The 18,561-nt window shown below is 44.3% G+C and overlaps 1 protein-coding gene and 1 long non-coding RNA gene across 10 annotated transcripts in view; both read left to right on the forward strand.

The window, feature by feature from the left end:
* The window catches only part of LOC145722137 (uncharacterized), a 10,277-nt gene extending 8,089 nt beyond the window's left edge, over positions 1–2,188 (forward strand). The window contains exon 2 of the long non-coding RNA XR_014146186.1: positions 308–2,188. This is a non-coding gene — a long non-coding RNA (uncharacterized LOC145722137). The remainder of the gene's footprint in view (positions 1–307) is intronic.
* ABLIM1 (actin binding LIM protein 1) overlaps positions 1–18,561 on the forward strand; it is a 284,673-nt gene that overhangs the window by 160,038 nt on the left and 106,074 nt on the right. For all 9 annotated transcript variants that reach the window (XM_081823453.1, XM_081823450.1, XM_081823448.1 and 6 more), the window contains exons 3-4: positions 7,641–7,824; positions 11,946–12,055. In XM_081823453.1, coding sequence (XP_081679579.1) covers positions 7,641–7,824; positions 11,946–12,055 — 294 coding nt within the window. The remainder of the gene's footprint in view (positions 1–7,640; positions 7,825–11,945; positions 12,056–18,561) is intronic.

Here is an 18,561-nt window from a genome sequence, read left to right on the forward strand (position 1 = left end):
ATGGACATCTTGGCTCCTTCCACAGTTTGGTTATTGTGGACATTGCTGCTATAAACATCAGGGTGCACGTACCCTTTCGGATCCCTACTTTTGTATCTTTGGGGTAAATACCCAGTAGTGCAATTGCTGGATCATATGGTAGCTCTATTTTCATAAAGTTCAGAGTCTTAAAAGACTTGAGAGATTGGGGGAGGGTGGAGTTACTACTTGGCACCACTATCTTGATGCCAATTAGGTGCTTTCAGAAGGAGGGAGGGTTACTGGCTCAAGGTCATGCTGAAATGCTCTTTCTTTATGCTTGCCAAAGGCACTTGGCTCTGCCTACACTGTCTAGACACCAGCAGTATGAAATAGAAGGAAAGGGACAAGAATTTGCCATCTCTCTAAATATTGTGGGAGACATGAAATAGCATGAAAGGTGATCTTTGCCTTCAGTAAGATTACAATTGAGGTAAGGAGAAAATCACAATGGTGGTATAAGGTCGAGGACAACATATACTAAATAGGGATCAAATGTCAATAATTGTTCTTAGCCCTAAAGAAGTAGAGCTGTAGGGGACTGAGGAGACTGTAGCTTCATCGGGGGTCGGGCCTAAGTGGGACCAGGGAAGCAGGGCGGGGTTGGCGGGAGGTGAGCAGAGGTGTCCATCCTGCAGGGCCGTGGGGGGCTCAGTTGGGAGTAAAGCACTGGTGCAGAGACTGAGGTGAACGTTTGGTAGATGTTGAGTGAGAAATATTATTCTCAGAAATACCTTTGTTATTTGAGCTTGTTATATAGTTAATATTGTTTGCACATGGAATTTGACAAGTGTTAAACAAACTTACTATATGGTCAAAGATTTTTATTAATAAAAAAGGTTCCAAAGTGATTCCTTTCCATCTAAAGCTCTTGACCTATTGTTATAAATTCAAACTCTGAATTCAATACAAGCCCCTCAGGTGCCTTCCATTGGGGGTACATTCTGCCATCTGGATGGACCTCTAACTGTCTTCCTTCACAGAAGTGATCATTGATTTTGATGAGCATGTAGAAGTGAATGTGAAAAACTATTTAAATATGTTTTTGAAGCTTAGTATTTGCTTCCAGGATGATGCATTAGCAAATAGTTATTTCTGGTGAGACTCTGCCCCCTCACATTATTGTTTGAGTCTCTGCTCTGCTATTTTGAGCTCTGGGCTACAGCAGATGGTACTTTTCAGCTTCAGTGTATGATACTTTCAAACACATTGCTCTCGGTTTCAGAGCAAAAGCAGATTCAATGAGACCCCCACACTGTAATGGAACTTTTGTGGTTTAGGAAGGCCCTATGTCAAAGTCAACCTTTATATTTTCTATGAAGAAACGATTTGAGGAAATGAATAGAATAACAGCTTTGATGAAGTAAGATTTTTTTTTAAAAAAGATTTTATTTATTTATTTGAGAGAGAGAGAATGAGAGAGAGAGAACACCTGAGAGGGGATAGGGTCAGAGGACGAAGCAGACTCCCTGCCGAGCAGGAAGCCCGATGCGGGACTCGATCCAGGGACTCCAGGATCATGACTTGAGCCGAAGACAGTTGCTTAACCAACTGAGCCACCCAGGCGCCCGAAATAAGATTTTTTTTAAATGTAGTTGGAGGAGCATCTGGGTGGCTCAGTCGTTGGGCGTCTGCCTTCGGCTCAGGTCATGATCCCAGGGTCCTGGGATCGAGCCCCACATCGGGCTCCCTGCTCCGCAGGAAGCCTGCTTCTCCTTCTCCCACTCCCCCTGCTTGTGTTCCCTCTCTCGCTGAGTCCCTCTCTGTCAAATAAATAAATAAAATCTTAAAAAATAAAAATAAAAAAATAAAATGTAGTTGGATAGAGGATGGAGGCAGAGAATAGGACGTATTTGGTATTCACACTACTAATCCACCAGGAAGTGCTTGGGAGCTCCGTACCCTGCGTCCATCCCACCCCCAGCTCTAGTGCTTGGTGCCTAGGAGGAGGTAGGGGAGTTGCTGGCCCCAGGCAGGGTAGAGTAGGGTTTTGAGCTGGCTAAGGGTAAAGTAGTACTTTTGGAGCACATGGCCCTCATCACCAGAACTGAGCAGGTACAACCCAGGTCCCAGCCAAGCAGGGCCTCCACCTCACGGTGTGAGTTCAGAAGGGCTCCTCATAGCCTCTGATGGGTTGACCAGCTGGCTGAGTGCCAGAGACAAAACCCTGTGCCTGCCCCCAAAAAGAGAAGGAAGGACCCCCCCCCCCCACTGAGGCTCCTGGCCCCCAATTAAAGTTCTCGTATTACTCAAAACCAAATTGAAAACATTGATCACATTTGCTTAGCGTCCCTCCCTCTCTTGCTGGCAGGAATTGATTAAAACACCCACATGAGCAGTAACCCCCGCAGAGATGTTCAATTCTGATAGTAAAGAAGAAAACATCGTTTGCATTTTAGCCCCAAGCCCATCTCTGGGCAGAGTTTTAAGTATTACCTATTCTGCTCAGTGTTTGGCAATGTGAACCAATCACTGAAATGAACTTGCTGTAACATAAAATGTTATCCGCTGTTTTCAGAAAGTTGGAGAAATAGTTGACACCCCATCCCTGTTTGTGCTGCTAAAATACTGTGCAGTTTTCACCCTTGTTTGACACCTCTGTACTTTGTTCCCCTCCTACTCCATGCTGTTTACAACCCAGGCAGCTCCTGTTAATTTTTTTTTTTTAAGATTTAAGATTTTAAGACCTGTTTCTAATTTCACAGCTTTTATATAACACTGCTGGGACATACATGTTCTTACTTACCCAGATCATGGTTTTCAGTGGTTTGCAGACAATGAGTTCAAGAGCATACCATCAATAAGGCGTATGGCTGATGCCATGCCTCAGTGACGGCAAAGCAGGCAAGATTCAGTGGGGCCTTGAGTGGGGCATGTTTTCAAGAATTGATCATTGAGAAGAAAGCAATTAATCTCTTCCAATGGCAGCTCTCTCTCCTTTTTTAAGGAAAGGAGTCTGTGCTTTTTCCTGGGCATACGTTAACTATCAACTAGAGCAGAGACAAATGGAGCACCCGAAGTTAAAAATCTAAATATACCCTACTGAAGTTTGACCTCACTCATGGAGATTTTGTGATCATTTAGATGTGAAAGTTTTGCTTTGTGCCACCAGTTAGAAGTATTTGCTAAGCTGTTAATATGAAACCGACCAAAGGTTCCTTAAACCTTTAGATATTTTTGGTTAAAGAGAGTAACCCCTTTGTCAAAGTGTAATTTTCAAAGGTTAAATATATGACACACAAATATAGAATGAACATGTAGCAAAGATTGATTTAATAAATTAATGAGGGAGCCAGCAGGATGGCAAAGCTGGTTCAAAGGAGAACGAAAGGAACAGGTTATAAAGGCATTCAAGAAGGAATGTCAGAATAAGATGTCAGGGTTAGGTGTAAACTGATTAGCAGTCCAATGGGACAACAAAACCTGACAGAAATCATTTACATCTCCACTGGACAAAAATCTATAAGTTACCCTTAACTTTATAGGCTGGACCTTTAATCCATCGTAAAGAGCTTGTCAAACACAAAGCCAGTGCCCTGAGTAATGAAATAATCCTTGTGTGAGCTGTTAATGCTCAGCAGGACATTGGAAGAACATGCTCCTTTCCCATACCTTGTTTACAAGTTTGGGTTAATTTTTCTTAACTTCTTATTATCTGAGTGACCTTCCACTTACATGAGGTTCCTGGAGTAGTCGGATTTGTAGAGATAGAAGTAGAATGGTCCTTGCCAGGGACTGAGGGAGGGAGAATGGGGAGTTAGTGTTGAATGGGGACAGAGTTTCAGTTTTTTATTTTATTTTTATTTTTTTTCTTCAAAGATTTTATTTATTTATTTGACAGAGAGAGACACAGTGAGAGAGGCAACATAAGCAGGGGGAGTGGGGGAGGGAGAAGCAGGCTTCCCGCTGAGCAGGGAGCCCGATGCGGGGCTCGATCCCAGGATCCTGGGATCGTGACCTGAGCCGAAGGCAGACGCTTAACGACTGAGCCACCCAGGCACCCGAGTTTCAGTTTTTTAAGATGAAAAGTGTTCTGTGGGTGGATGGTGGTGCTGCTTGCACACAATGCAAATACTTAATACCACTGAACCGTACATTGAAAAATGATTAAGATGGCAAGTTTTATGTTATGTGTATTTTACCACAAGTTTAAACAGTTAAATGAGCTGACCACATAGGTATATGAAGAAAGACTTAACAATTCTTCATCCTCATCCTCCATCCTCATTACTAACTTAGTAATCCTATGTTTGTGCTAACTTTTCCTTATTCATAAAAACATACGTGGACCTTCTTTTAAAAAGGAGGTTATTAAAATTCTTTACTCTGTGACATTTGTTTCTTTCACTTAAGGATATATCAAGGACGGGCCTCTGGGTTATAGATCTTGATCTAATCCATTCTCTTTAACACCAGCTCCATAGACTGGTTGTGCCATAATTTATTCAACTGTTGTTCTACTGATGGAAGTTCAGTTGTCTCCAGTTGTGTTTTGTTTTGTTTGCCAGGATAAACACTATTGGTATAAAAATGTTGTAATACAGGACAGTGAAGCTGAAGGCCAGGATCTCAGTGGTGACAACAAGAAGGCAGAGGACGGAATTCTTCAAAGGAATGTTTTGTTGGGAAAATGGATTGGATTTAGGGGCGAGTTGAAAATTTTGGAGCAAGAGCAGAGAATGAATAGTGCTGGCGTGTTACTGAAAGAGGGAGTTGAAGAAGAACAAGGTTATAGAGGGATGGCACAGAAGCAAGAGGATAATGTTTGTTTCTAAAATGCCAGGCTTGGGGGACCTGGGGGGGCTCATTGGTAGGCAATTGATTTTTGGTTTTGGGTCAGGTCATGATCTCACAGTCACAAGATCAAGCCCCTTGTTGGGCTCTGTGCTGAGCGTGGAGTCTGCTTGAGATTCTCTCTCTCCCTCTCTTTCTGCCCCTTCCCCGACACATGTACGCTCCCTCTCTCTCTCTCTCTCTCTCTCAAAAAATAAAAATAAAAAAAATAAAATGCCAGGCTTAAGATAGGTCTGCTGTCTGTGCCCACTGGGCAGCGAAAAATAAGGATCTAAGGCTTGGGGAAGACGTCACAGATAGAGACATTGATCATAGTTGATCATAGACAAAGTCATAGTTGAAGCTATGGGAGTAGGGGAGATCTGTTCCTAGGGCAGCCTTATTCTAGAGGAAGGAGGTAGCGTTCATGGCAGTTACCTGTGTTTAAGAGTCTGGCTAGGGAGACTGAGACACTGTGATTCGAGAAGGAGGAGGAATGGTGAGTAAAGACCTTTAATGAGCTCTGCGTCTGAGACGTTCTTCAAACGGGGATTTCCTTGTGTATAAACCACCAAAAACAATGGTACAATTGGATAAGCCAATTTGGGCCCCTGCTTTGAGCTTATGGACTAGGCCAAATGAAATCTCAGAGGGGCAGAGTTCAATTGTAGTTTGACAACTCTCAACAGGAGTTACAAGGTCATTTTTTAAGACTATATTTGGTTTATATAAACCAGGACTTAAAGGAGAGGATACGTCAGTGTCACAATCCTGTGTGAAGCAGAACGTCCGCCCAGAGGTACCCGCGGAAGCAGCGAATAACAGGGAATCTCTAAAACATTACAGTGAGCGCTGCTGCTGTCTCCACAATCTACATTAGCTTAAAAATGACCCTGTTGCCACCAGATCTTTTTATAAAGGATCTGTGAACTTTTAAACATACCCATTGATTGGAGGGGGCAATAAAGGCAATTACTGGTAATCCAAATGCATTATTTTGTCCCTTCTCATGGCTTTAAGAAATACCCATGTTTGGAAAAGCAACAGAGTCATCAAAACTGCTGATGTCATTGAGGAGTGACATCCCGGGGAGCCTGCCAAGTTTGACGCTGGATTCAACTTAATTCACACGCTGTGTTCTTAGTCATACCCTAGATACCAGAAGAAGAAGAATCCAAAGAAGTAAAGATGAGGACTCTCACCATAAAGTGCTTTGTCATCTTGCGGGGAAATAAGATATGTTCTCTGGGTATTCTGTGACCCCCACCACCACCAGGGTTGTGTTTGTTGCTGTTGAAGGAATTTGCAGTCCGAGTGCAGTCAGTCCATACCTGACTTCCCCCACCTGCAGGACCCATTTGTTAAGGAAGAGGCAGGTGTGTGCACAGTGGGGGCACTGGCAGGTTAGAGGAGGCAGCAGGTGATGGACGAGCTGTTTTCCAGGTAATGTGATCAGAGTCGTATTTATAGGGTGGTCATTTTCAGGCGTGATGGACTCAGGCCATCATCTTGGGTTACTTGATTCTAAATTGCAAAGAAGGAGGTCATAGCTGTGGAGTGTTGATGTAAACAAAGGCTGATGAATCCACAGTGGAAGGCTTGTTTGTAGGTTCAGTGTCACCTTGGATATCTCTAATGGCTTGCAATAGGGAACACTGCCAACAGGGGGTGGGAGAGTTGTCAAAGTATTCAGTCAGTACCTTACTGTGCCCGGCACCAGATCATCCAGAGGCACTGATGAGTCACGGGAACTAATTAGAGGAACACTGGAGGTGTTCCAGTAGGATTCTTAGGAAAGCAAGTTAGTGGTGGAGCTCATCTTCCCCCTGCCCACTGGGTGCCTAGTCCAGCTGTTTGCAGGAAGAATCAGGAAGAATCCGGGATTCTTTGCCTAAGGCCCTTAGGTGTATAGGAGTCACCCAAGCCTGGGCATCGGGAGGGCAAGACTGGAAGTTCCTAGCTGTGTCTGCTGCTTCCCAGTCCTTTGGCAGTGGAAACGCGTTATTCTCAGGGACTGCCTTAGGCTTTAGTTTTGGACAAGTTGTTGTGCCCTCCTCTGGTCTTGTCTGAACATGTAGGCCACACCCAAGCCCCTGACACGCTGGGACCTTTGCACTATCTCCATAATCCACAGCTGCACAGTTTCGAAAGAGACACCAAAATCCAGACGCAGCAAGGCATTCCCTTTTGCAGGTACTGAGGTCCCGAATGACAGTTTTCTCTTGGACACGTTCCCTTTTCTTTCCTCTTTTGTCTGTTCATTTTTATCTCTCCCTATAATATATAAATAATTGGCTTGTCCTATTTGCTGCCCACAGAGAAAATTAAACGTCTGAATTTTTCATAGCTATGGGAAAGTGTTTCCAGAGTGGGGAAAAAATGGACATTGGGCATTTCAGCTCCTGCTTTCGGTATAGTGGGAATTTATTACTCAGCTCAGTAATAGTCTCGGCCCAAACCAAGTAGTTGTGTGGGCAAGCAGTGGATACCTTTCCTAAATCACACTGCCAGGGATACCTTTGTTCATAACCGAGACAGCACATACCAAGGGCATCTTTCCATCAAAGACTGATTATCTCTGAATCTTAGACATACCACAAAAGTCACTGAGCCCCAGCCAATGGATTTTCCTTGTATGAGATATTGCGTCGCTCCCAAAAGGAGGGAAACAGAAGGGGAGGGAGGCAAGAGAGAACTCAGAGCCCAACAATAAATAGCTCTTTGTACCAGTCCCCTCCCCTCACCCCAAGCCACTGAGATCATGGAGTAAGTTCCCAGCATGCAGGGGAAGGCAGCGCTGCCCAGCAGCTTAGCAGATGTTGACCAAAGGCGAACTTGTCTTTCCACAGTGTGTGGCTGTGACCTGGCACAAGGGGGCTTCTTCATAAAGAACGGGGAGTATCTCTGCACCCTGGACTACCAGAGGATGTACGGGACACGCTGCCATGGCTGTGGGGAGTTCGTGGAAGGAGAGGTGGTGACTGCCCTGGGCAAGACTTATCATCCCAACTGCTTTGCCTGCACCATCTGCAAGTAAGTGGTGCCTTCCCCCAACAGAGAAGTGCTGGGTTCTGCTCTTGAAGCCTGGGATGTACACCTTTTGTCTTGAGTTGCACTGTCTTGAAATATTCTTTTTCTGATGCGCCCTTAGATTTTTAAAAAAATGTTCCTATTGTTTTATCAGTCTTAGTCAAGAAGTAATTCAGTTGGGAAACTTTTTTTTTTTTAAAGATTTTTTATTTATTTATTTATTTGACAGGGAGAGACACAGCGAGAGAGGGAACACAAGCAGGGGGAGTGGGAGAGGGAGAAGCAGGCTTCCCGCGGAGCAGGGAGCCCGATGCGGGGCTCGATCCCAGGACCCTGGGATCATGACCTGAGCCGAAGGCAGACGCCCAACGACTGAGCCACCCAGGTGCCCCTAGTTGGGAAACTTTACACACGAGGTCCTCTACTAAATAATACGACTGATTTTATGTGGCTTGAAACCAAGTGTGAAAGCAGCTCTGGGTCTTGAAACAGTTTGAGCAATGAAAACCTTAGGAGGAAATGGCATAACTTCTTGGAAGGATAAAGCTTCTTTGGAAGTATAGGTTCATATGTGTGTGTTTAAAAATAGTCTCGTTTAGGGGCACCTGGGTGGCTCAGTTGTTAAGCGTCTGCCTTCAGCTCAGGTCATGATCCCAGGGTCCTAGGATCAAGCCCCGCATCGGACTCCCTGCTCGGCAGGAAGCCTGCTTCTCCCTCTCCCACTCCCCCTGCTTGTATTCCCTCTCTCGCTGTGTCTCTCTCTGTTAAATAAATAAATAAAATCTTAAAAAAAAAAAAGTCTCGTTTACTCTGTAGCAGAGCTGGGCAAACTCTGCCCCATGGCCCAAATTAGCCCCAATACCTGTCTTTGTAAATAAAGTTTTATTGGGACACAGTCACACCCATTTGTTCACATATGGCTGCTTGTGGCTTCTTTTGAGCTACAGTGGCAGAGTTGAGCAGTCATGACAGACACCGTATGATCCGCAAAGTCTAAAAAAAAAATACTTATAGTCTGAACTCTCGGGGGGAACAGTTGACCCACCTCTGCTCTCTAGGCTTCTATCCTCTAGCAAGGTTAAATCTTAACTGCACAAACCAGCTTGGTTAAAATGATCAGTCAGAGAGAAGAAGGGGAAAGCATGTGAAGCGTGAGTGGGGAAAGGTGGTGGTTTCATCGTTGCTGTGTTTCGCAGACTACACATTACAGAACTCAAGATGGCTTCGCTTGCCGTAACCAGGAGAGTCACCAACAAGGCTCAGCTACTTGACTGATCCACCCTAATTGGGCAGACCCATTGCTTCTGGTGTACTGTTGCTGGCTGTGTGCTCCATTTTGCTGTAGCTTTGTAAAAATGACGGTTCAGAGGAGGTGTTTTGCTTTGTTTTTCAGCATCTCGTATTTCTAGACCAGAGAGATGTGAACTCTAGAAAGGTAAACTTCATTTTATCTAATTAGCTAACAAGGTAATACTCACAGATGAACCATATAAGATTTAGATGGAGTATTCATGGTAAAATTATTGTAATAATATTTTATGGTTATTAGTCCATTTCTCAAATATATCTTTTTAAATCCTAATTTTAAAATGCTGGATTATTGAGCTGAAAATTTTTCTGTATTTAATCCAAAGTAAAGTTTCCTCTTGACCTCTCCCCTTGCAGGCTGTGGCCCACTGCCTGCTTAAAAGCCCTTGGCTGGCATTCGAGAGTCCCAAGTTCTCGTCCTGCTTCCTGGACTATGTGAATTAAGTTTTTCCACGGCAATTGCTTCCTCCATAAGATAGGAGGCTGTGGACTAGATCCCAGTGATTCCCCAAACAAGGATGAGCAGTGGACTCCTCCCCTGGGGAAGGTCTCTTTACAAATGTCTGTTTCTAGCATTTTCCCCCAAACTCTCCTGCTGCTCTAGCAGTTTCTAGAGGGCTCCCAAGTATGGGGCTACTCAGCCAGGTTGGAAGGCCCTGGCTCAGATAAACTCTTACGAGCCCTCCTGATTCTGGCTTTGAGAGATCATTGTTTTAAAATCGGTGATGATGAATAAACGTCTATTAGTGATAGTCCTCTCTCCGGACGTTTGGGCCAGCGAAGAGGTACTCACTGTTGTTACTAGCATGCTGCTGCTGAAGATGATGATATTCTACCTGAAGTGGAGGCCTCCTTTATGGCTGACGAGCTGCATTCATGTCGAATCTACGTTAACCCTCTTAGCAATTCCGTGAAGTCAGCCAGGAATTAGTGTCCCTAATTATGAGTGACTCTGGGTCTCAGAGTTTAAGGGACTTTCCCCAGACTAACACTGCAAGGCTAAGATTTGAACTCAGGTTTCCTGACTCCAAATCCAGTTCTCTTGATTACACACATTCACACAAATGGCAGAAGGAAGTGAAGCCATGTGGGCAGAGGACACAGTGGGCTGAAGGGGGAAAGAACCGAAGAGGGTCATTTATAAAATCACACAGGCTGAAGTTCAAAAGACCTGGCCCCATGTTAAGAACTGGACTCTGGTTTATCCCCTAGTGGATCCAGGTGGGATTCAAGTCTAAACATACAAACTTGGCTCAGAGGCAAGAGAGGAGGCTAGCATGCATTGCAGGGTCTACACCTGAGAGTTAGGGCCTCCTTAAATGCTGGGCCCCAGGTGCCCCAGGTGCCTCACTGGCCTCAACCTAGTCCTGGCCCCGATCAGAGGCAAAAAGCTCATGCTTGTGCTTCTGGCCCCCTAATTCCTGATGTCCCCTCACAGAGCAGACTGGGGCCTCATTCAGGTTTCATGGAGGAAGCAATAGGCCCACTGGCATCCACCAGAGCATGATTTTTTATTGTTAAAGATAGAGAAGTCCTGTATTGGTGGATGCCACCTGCACCTGCCTGGGGTCCAGTCTCCTGAGCTGGTCAGTCCAGGCAGGTCACTTAACCTCTCTGGGCCTTATCTGAACAATTGAAAGTAACACAGCACCAGCACCCTGAGAGGAGAAGAGAGGGTCTCAGCTCAGCATTTGTAAAAGGAGGGGGCGGGGGAGAGTAAGAGCCTGTAACTCTCCTTGAGGACCAGCACAAAGCACATCTGTGGAGTTGTTTTAAGTCCAAATTTACTACCTATGTGTGTGTTATGGTTAATTACCAACCGTTAGGCAGCGGAAGGGCCACTTAAAGGAGGGTTAGCAGCTCTGAAAGTAAAACTCCTGTCAAAGAGCCAGTGTTTGTTCTCAAGTAATTGCTTCTGACTCAGATGTGTGGGGATGTTTTGCTTGTGAGTTTTTCATTTCCTAACAGACAGAATCACACATTTGAAAGCTCATGTTAATGAATAGTATTGGCAAATTGCCAATTACAAGTAAGCAGACATGGAAATTGTCCTATGTGTCTTTGTTAATGACTTTTTGAAAAACTACCAGGAACTGGCCAGAGAAGAAACGAGTAACACACATGCAGAGGCAATATTTTTGCAAACTGTTGTTGACGAATGACGCAAAAGGAAATGATCTCTCTGAAAAGAAGCTAATAGTTTTGTGTTTTGTTTTGTTTTTTTTAAGTTTTTAGAAGCTAATCGTTTTTAAATAGGTATTTACAGCACTGTTGTATTTCTCCACCAGGGATTGGGTCTCCAGCCCTGAAACACCCCGTTCACCCACTCAGATGTCCAGAACAAAGTCTCATTAGGTGCACAAATACCACGCAGGTCTAGGAAAGTGAAGGAGTTAATGCTTGACCTGTAACCAGTTCTCCTGGGGAGGGGCCTTAAGCTTGAATAGGAATTTATGGCATTTAAAATATTTCTTCTTGAAGGGTTTTCCATTTGGAAAATGGAAAATTTTCCTGTGTGTACCTGGCTAAGTGACTTGTTGGAACAATCCCTCCACTAATGAGTAGAGGTCAGTCATTCCATTTTACTGTCTGGTTGCTGGTAGAAGCAGTGCGTTCTCCCTTCTCAAAATGAGGCATGTTTATTTGTTTGGACTATATCCAGCTGGCTGGCTTGGTTAATAAGACTGCATTTCAGACATTCTGGCTAGTGCTCCTCAAAGAAATGGATTGGCACCCGGGGGCAGCGAGCAGAAGGAGTAAGGAAAAGAAATTAAATTGCTGGAATAACCTTGAGGGCAATGTCTTTCTGTCTCCAGGCGCCCGTTTCCACCCGGAGACCGAGTCACGTTCAATGGGAGAGACTGCCTTTGCCAACTGTGTTCACAGCCAATGTCGTCCAGCCCTAAAGAAGCCGCCTGCTCCAGCAGTAAGTGCCCCAGCCACCCGTTGACATGAGTTCCTCGTAGCTCAAAGGTCGCTTAGGCAAGTGCCTTCCTTCCTGTGAAGCTGTTAGCTAATGCTGAGCATAGTCGCATCTAAGGCGTTTGCGATTGTAAAGCCTGAAGCCTTCGCTAAAACCTGTGCAGTGAGAAGCATCTCCCTGCTGTCAAAAAGGCGTAAATAGGATTGGACATCAAACTGTGCATTTTGAGAGTAAATGAAGGAAAAAGAATGATAAAACTTTCTGTGAGAAATGCCCATTCCCTCATCATGGTGGTTGAGATGTGCAGACATTTGGTGGTGAAGGGATTGATAGCTCTGTGTATTAAAAAAGCTGTCCCCACTGTGCCTAGGGCAAGTGCGGTGATTTATACTCACCCTTAATTCTTTATATCTGTTATCCTTAAATATTTATTCACTTGGAGGGTTTCTGACACTTATTTATTGAACAGATAGTTTGCTGAGCACCTACAATGTGTGACGTTGTTCCTACTGGAGATCCAGGCGTGAACAAAAACTCAGCATCCCCAGGAAGCTTACTTTCTAGCAGGAACAGGCAGACCATAAATGCAGACACCAAAATATCTAATATTTAAATTAAAGTAGGAAGAAAATGCAGGGTAAAGGGACTGCATTTATAGGGGGCAATCAAGGGAGACCTCTCTCAAAAGGTGACACTTAAGGAGAATCTGAAGTGTGGGAACAAGATATATATATGCCAGGGGATTTGTCATTCTTTATGGGGAGGTCTTGTGTGACCTGTAGGAATCCAGAGAAAACTAACTTGCTCCCAAACCTTCCCCCTGCTAACTTCCCTCATAGTGTCAGCTGCACTGTTTCTCCTAGTAAATAACATTGGGTAAGTCAGTTACCTTTTAAGTGAGATGTATTCTGATCTCTGGCACCAAACAATGACACTCTACTTCCGTTTCCGCCCCGGGGGCATTAGGAAGTAGACCAGAGGTTTGCCTTGGTTTCTGTGGATTTTGCCAATCTTTGGGAGATCTGCAACAAATTCCATTAAGCTCCTCCAGTCTCTCAGTACATAAGAATGAAATAAGCCACTTCTGCTCTGGAGGAATTCTGTGCAAGCCATCACAGTGATTCCAAATCTTTTTGTTAAAGAAGAAGAATCCTTATACCTTTGTTCAAAAAGAATGTTCTGACCAAAGCATTTGCATAGAAATTGGATTTGACCTTTGGGAGGAAAGAATAAAATAGATGTATTAGTGCCTCTTATTCAACACGACCAGATCCTTAGCACGTGAATTTATATGCCCTGCTGATAAATGCTAGCAGCCTGAACAGGGCAAGAGCTACAACGTAAGGCCCAGTCCTAGACCCCTAGGAGGGTTTCAAGTGCTTCACCCTTCTTACCTACCCTGCCCCAAGCAGGTCACTTGGGAGGTGAGCTGGGGTGGGAATAGTCACCCCACTGTGTGGGAGGGCCTACTTCGAAAGTACATTACCAAAAACTTTGGAGGAGTTTTTCAATCTAGTTAAGAAAAAGAGGATTTTGTGAATCCCAGGAAAGAAGGATAGCTGCTAATAGGGGATCATGTCCAGAGGCCTATAATAGAAATGACTATGTCCTCAAATTCTGTAGAGTCCTTTAGTCCAACTGTCTTTTTTTTTTTTTTAAGATTTTATTTATTTGACAGAGAGAGACACAGCGAGAGAGGGAACACAAGCAGTGGGAGAGGGAGAAGCAGGCTCCCCGCCGAGCAGGGAGCCTGATGCGGGGCTCGATTCCAGGAACCTGGGATCGTGACCTGAGCTGAAGGCAGATGCTTAACAACTGAGCCACCCAGGCACCCCCACCCCCGCTTTGTTTTTTTAAGTAAACTTAAAGTTTACTTAAAAGTTAAAAGTTACTTAAGTTCCTCCCCCTCCCAACGTGGGGCTTGAACTCACGACCCTGAGATCAAGAGTCACATGCTCTGCCGACAGAGCCAGCCCAGCACGCCATAACTTTCTTGATAGGTGAGGAATTTAGGGCCCACGGGCATACTCAAGGTCACAGAAGCTGTCCATTAATAAGGCAGGATTACAGGCAAGTCTTTGGAGTCCTGGTTTTGGGCTCTCTTTTGTTTCATCTCATACTCTTCATTGTTTGATTTAAGAAACAAACAAAACAGCAGACACTGTTTTGTGTGAATTCTCACACAAATTTAGGAAACAGCGGTGGATCTTTTTAAAGGCTTCCTGTCCTGCCACGCATGCAATTTGGGAACGGGTTTTCTCCTCACAGCGTTACCGAAATGATTATTCCAATTTTTATTAACCGTGTTTTTGCTTTCACTGTATTTTCCATTTTATATGACATACATGTTATGTACATAAGGAAAAAATAAAAATTGTAAGTGTAAAAATGTATCCTACCCAAATTCATGATACCTTTAATGCTATATGTAATAACAATTGCATGTGTGCACGTTGTTGGACCAAATCCTATTTTCTCCTTTGCTTTCAATGGATGAAATCTCTTTTCTATGCAACTGTTTTGGTCAGGACAGTTTTATTTTCAACAAGTACTTGTCTGTTTAGATCAGTACTCAACTAACATTTATGGGGCATGTGGGGTGTTAAAAAGGAGCTCTTATATATGATGCACACATGCAAAATGCCCAAGCTGGGCAGGCACACAAATACTAGAGCAAGGGAATTCTCAGCAAGTTGCTGAAATTCACTGGAGCATAATTAGAAAACACTTGGTTGTTATTTGTAATTCTGTGAGAATTGCCCTATACATGAAAACTATCCTGATGTGACTTTAATTCTTATTTTATTTTATTTTATTTTATTTTTAAGATTTTATTTATTTATTTGAGAGAATGAAATAGAGAGAGCATGAGAGGGGTCAGAGGGAGAAGCAGACTCCCTGCTGAGCAAGGAGCCGGATGCGGGACTTGATCCTGGGACTCCAGGATCATGACCTGAGCCGAAGGCAGTCGCTTAACCAACTGAGCCACCCAGGCGCCCTTTAATTCTTATTTTAAAAATGTCTGAAACTTGGCAAATTGCCCTAAATCAAAACGAAAAATGAAATGCCTCTTTGATACCGTTCACAGAGTCGGTGAAACGTATCAGAGAGTCAAGGTCCTCTTTCTCCTTTGGAATGTTCTTTCAAAAAACAAATTTGCTCTTAACTGCAATTTTATTTCACATTCGGTGGCTGGTTTCCCATCTTCACTGCCTAGAGGTGAAAGACAGTGTGAGAGGAAGAGAAGTGAAGGGTGGTCAACAGATCTAAATCAGTGATGGGGTGAGAATTCACACAAAACAGTGTCTGCTTGAGCTTCCTGGGTGGAGGTGCGGTTTCTACTATAGCTCATCGGGGGCTACACCGTCTGTACTGGTCTGGCTTAAAGAGGACTCCCAGGGACGTGCCTGTGGTGTCACGGTCCTTCCTTCCACCACACAATCATTCCTTTAACCTTTATATGTAGTCTTCTTTATCAAGCACTCATATAGTGCTCACTGTGGGTCAGGTCCTATATAACTGGTCCACGAATTTTAACTCATTTAATTCACAGAGCCACCCACTAGCTTGGTACTAAAACTATCTCCTTCTCACAGAAGAAGAAACAAAGGGCCATAGAGGTTAATTTGCCCAAGATTACACAGACGGTAAACAGTGGAGCTGAGTTACAGACCCAGGCTGTCTGGCTCCAGGTGCCATCCTGATGTCCCTGATGTCTGTTTCACAAAGTGGGCGTCACTCTCTGCGGAGCCTCAAGCGATGGCCTGCCTTGTCCGCACATTAACCCGAGTGTCCAGCCTCCAAGGTCTGTGCCCTTTCTACACACCACAGCTGCCTTCCCTTTGTCGCCAGGTTTGATGAATGGAAACCATGAGGAAGTTATTCCGAGAAACTACTTCCATTAAAGATGATCACCCCTGAATTAGTTAAAACTCTGGCTGCATCTGTGGCTGATGCAATTTGAATTCAATAATCAATAAACCTTCTATAACATGGAAATCATAGTAAAAATTACCTCAAAGGGTTGTGATGAACATTAATTAAACTGCTTTTACTATTAAAAAAAATCAATTGCCTATGTCCAGCTGATCCATACCTTAAAGATAAAAATTGACGCCCAGGCGGCGCCTGGGTGGCTCAGTCAGTTAAGCGTCTGCCTTCGGCTCAGGTCATGATCCCAGGAGGATCGAGCCCCGCATCGGGCTCCCGGCTCAGCGGGAAGTCTGCTTCTCCCTCTCCTACTCCCCCTGCTTGTGTTCTCTCTCTCGCTGTGTCTCTCTCTGTCAAATAAATAAATAAAATCTTTAAAAAAAAATTTGACGCCCAGAAAACGTTAAGTCCAACCAGGTTACGGGCACTCTGCTAAAGCTCGGTTCTTCTCCAGTCTTTGCCAGCAGTTGAACTGGATTCCCATGGGATAAGGAGCCGTGCGAGGGGGGAAATATGTGTGTGGCAACCTCGAGCATAGGGAATCAGGGTTTGGATTGTCGTTTCCCGCACGGCTCCTTTCTGTTTCAGGCACCTGAGCAGGAGTGGGCTGCTGTCTACGATTACTGTTCCCATTTCAAAGGGTGTCTGACTGGTGTCTGATTGTGTGTGGGTTTGGTGGATTGACGCGATGACCACCCACACACAAATACATCCAAACCCATCTTCCTCCCGCCTCCCCCTCTGCACAGCATTGTCATTATTCCAACTGCAGTTGGAACTCCTACAGGTATCAGGGCAAGTGCTCGACTTGGCCTGAATTTAAATCATTTCAGATAAAGAATCATGTGCATGCTTTCAAAGGGGAGGAAGAACTCTTCTATTATTTTATGTTTCCTTTTATAGTTGCAAGATAATTTTTATCTTATCTTTATATTCCCTCCCCAAAAATCATCTGCAGGTTGAGTGGGATTTGTCTGCTGAGACACCTAACAGTGGGTGGGGTGGTGATGATCTGACGCTGGTGTCTGAGTGCCCTGGTCAGGCTCCTCTGCCACTTGCTGGCATTCTCTTTACCTTTCCAGCCTCCATTGCCTTATCTGTAAAATGGGATGGTAATCATTACCTTGTAGGATTAAATGAGCACATATATAGAAATGCTGTATACTTATAAAAAAGATAACTTCCTGTTCAGCAATTAATTTTTGAGTGTTTGTGGGAGACCATCACTGCTTCCTGTGCCTCTTCTTTTTTCACTCTGCTGTTCATGATAGTTGTCTTTATCTGCTCCTTTGATATTTTCCACCAGTATAAAAACCAATGAAGGCAGAACACATCCACACATTATAGCCCATGGATTGTTGGACTTTGACTCATGGGGATGGGTTTTATGGCAGGGTTTCCAACACCAGATCTGCTCCTCCTTGTTTGGACACTTTCTTCCTGTGGGAGAGGATGTATGGGTTTCAGACAGGCTGTGGCTGGTTCTGATCCCAGTTCCACCATGCACAGGCTGTATGGCCTCGAGAACTCAATCCCTGCCTCCATTTCTTTGCCTACAAAATGGGAAACAATAATAGTTCGTTTTTCAATGGGCTGTTGGCGGGGATTTGTATGAGTAATGTGTTTGAAAGATTCGTGACGTCTAATAAGCTCATCTGTACATTAACCATTATTCTTTATGGAAGTTACAAGACTAGAACTTGAGCTTAGAGATATTTAGAGCCAGCAAGGAACAAAAGAAGAAGGCATAGTATGATGGTTAAAAAGATGGCCTCTAGGGGCGCCTGGGTGGCTCAGTCGGTTAAGCGTCTGCCTTCAGCTCAGGTCGTGATCTCAGAGTCCTGGGATCGAGTCCTGCATCAGACTCCCTGCTCAGCAGGAAGCTTGCTTCTTCCTCTCCCGCTCCCCTGCTTGTGACCTCTCTCTCTCTCTGTCAAATAAATAAAATCTTAAAAAAAGAAGATGGTCTCTACATGTCAGAAAGCCTGGGTCAGAATCCTAATCCTCCCTCTTCCTAGCCAGGGAGCCTCGGGCAAGTTATTTGATGTTTTAGAATCTTACTGCCCTCATCTAAAAATTGGAAAATAACTACTTCCAAGGGTTGTAATGAGAGGTGAATGAGATACTGCAAGAGAGGACAGTCTAAATGTGGAGAGGGGTCTTGGAAAAGTGGTACAGGGGAAACATGAATAAACCAAAGGCCTTGTTGTTCAGTGTCCTGAGACATGAACCTGGAAAGGTAGAGTGACAGGGCCGGGGCTCGGGAGGCCTTGAGGAGTTTGACAACGTGGAGCTCCCGAGGATAGCTTTTAATCTGGAGGATGACCAGATGAAAGCCATGTTCTAAAAAGATTAAGGTAGTAACGGTAGTAGTGCCATGCAAAATCAGTGATTTGGGATCAGGGATCAGGGTTGGGGAGATCACTGATTGTGGGCAGAGGTAATAGCAGAGAGAAAAGATGAAGAATGTGAATGTCCAAGAAAGACTATAGGATGTCATTCTTTCATTCATTCCACAAACATTTCTTTGAGTACCAACGATGTTTCAGCCACCAGCCAAATTCTTTTTTTTTTTTTTT

This window comes from Leptonychotes weddellii, chromosome 6, assembly GCF_054177405.1.
Source record: "Leptonychotes weddellii isolate Sample4059 chromosome 6, ASM5417740v2, whole genome shotgun sequence".
NCBI classification, from domain to species: domain Eukaryota; kingdom Metazoa; phylum Chordata; class Mammalia; order Carnivora; family Phocidae; genus Leptonychotes; species Leptonychotes weddellii.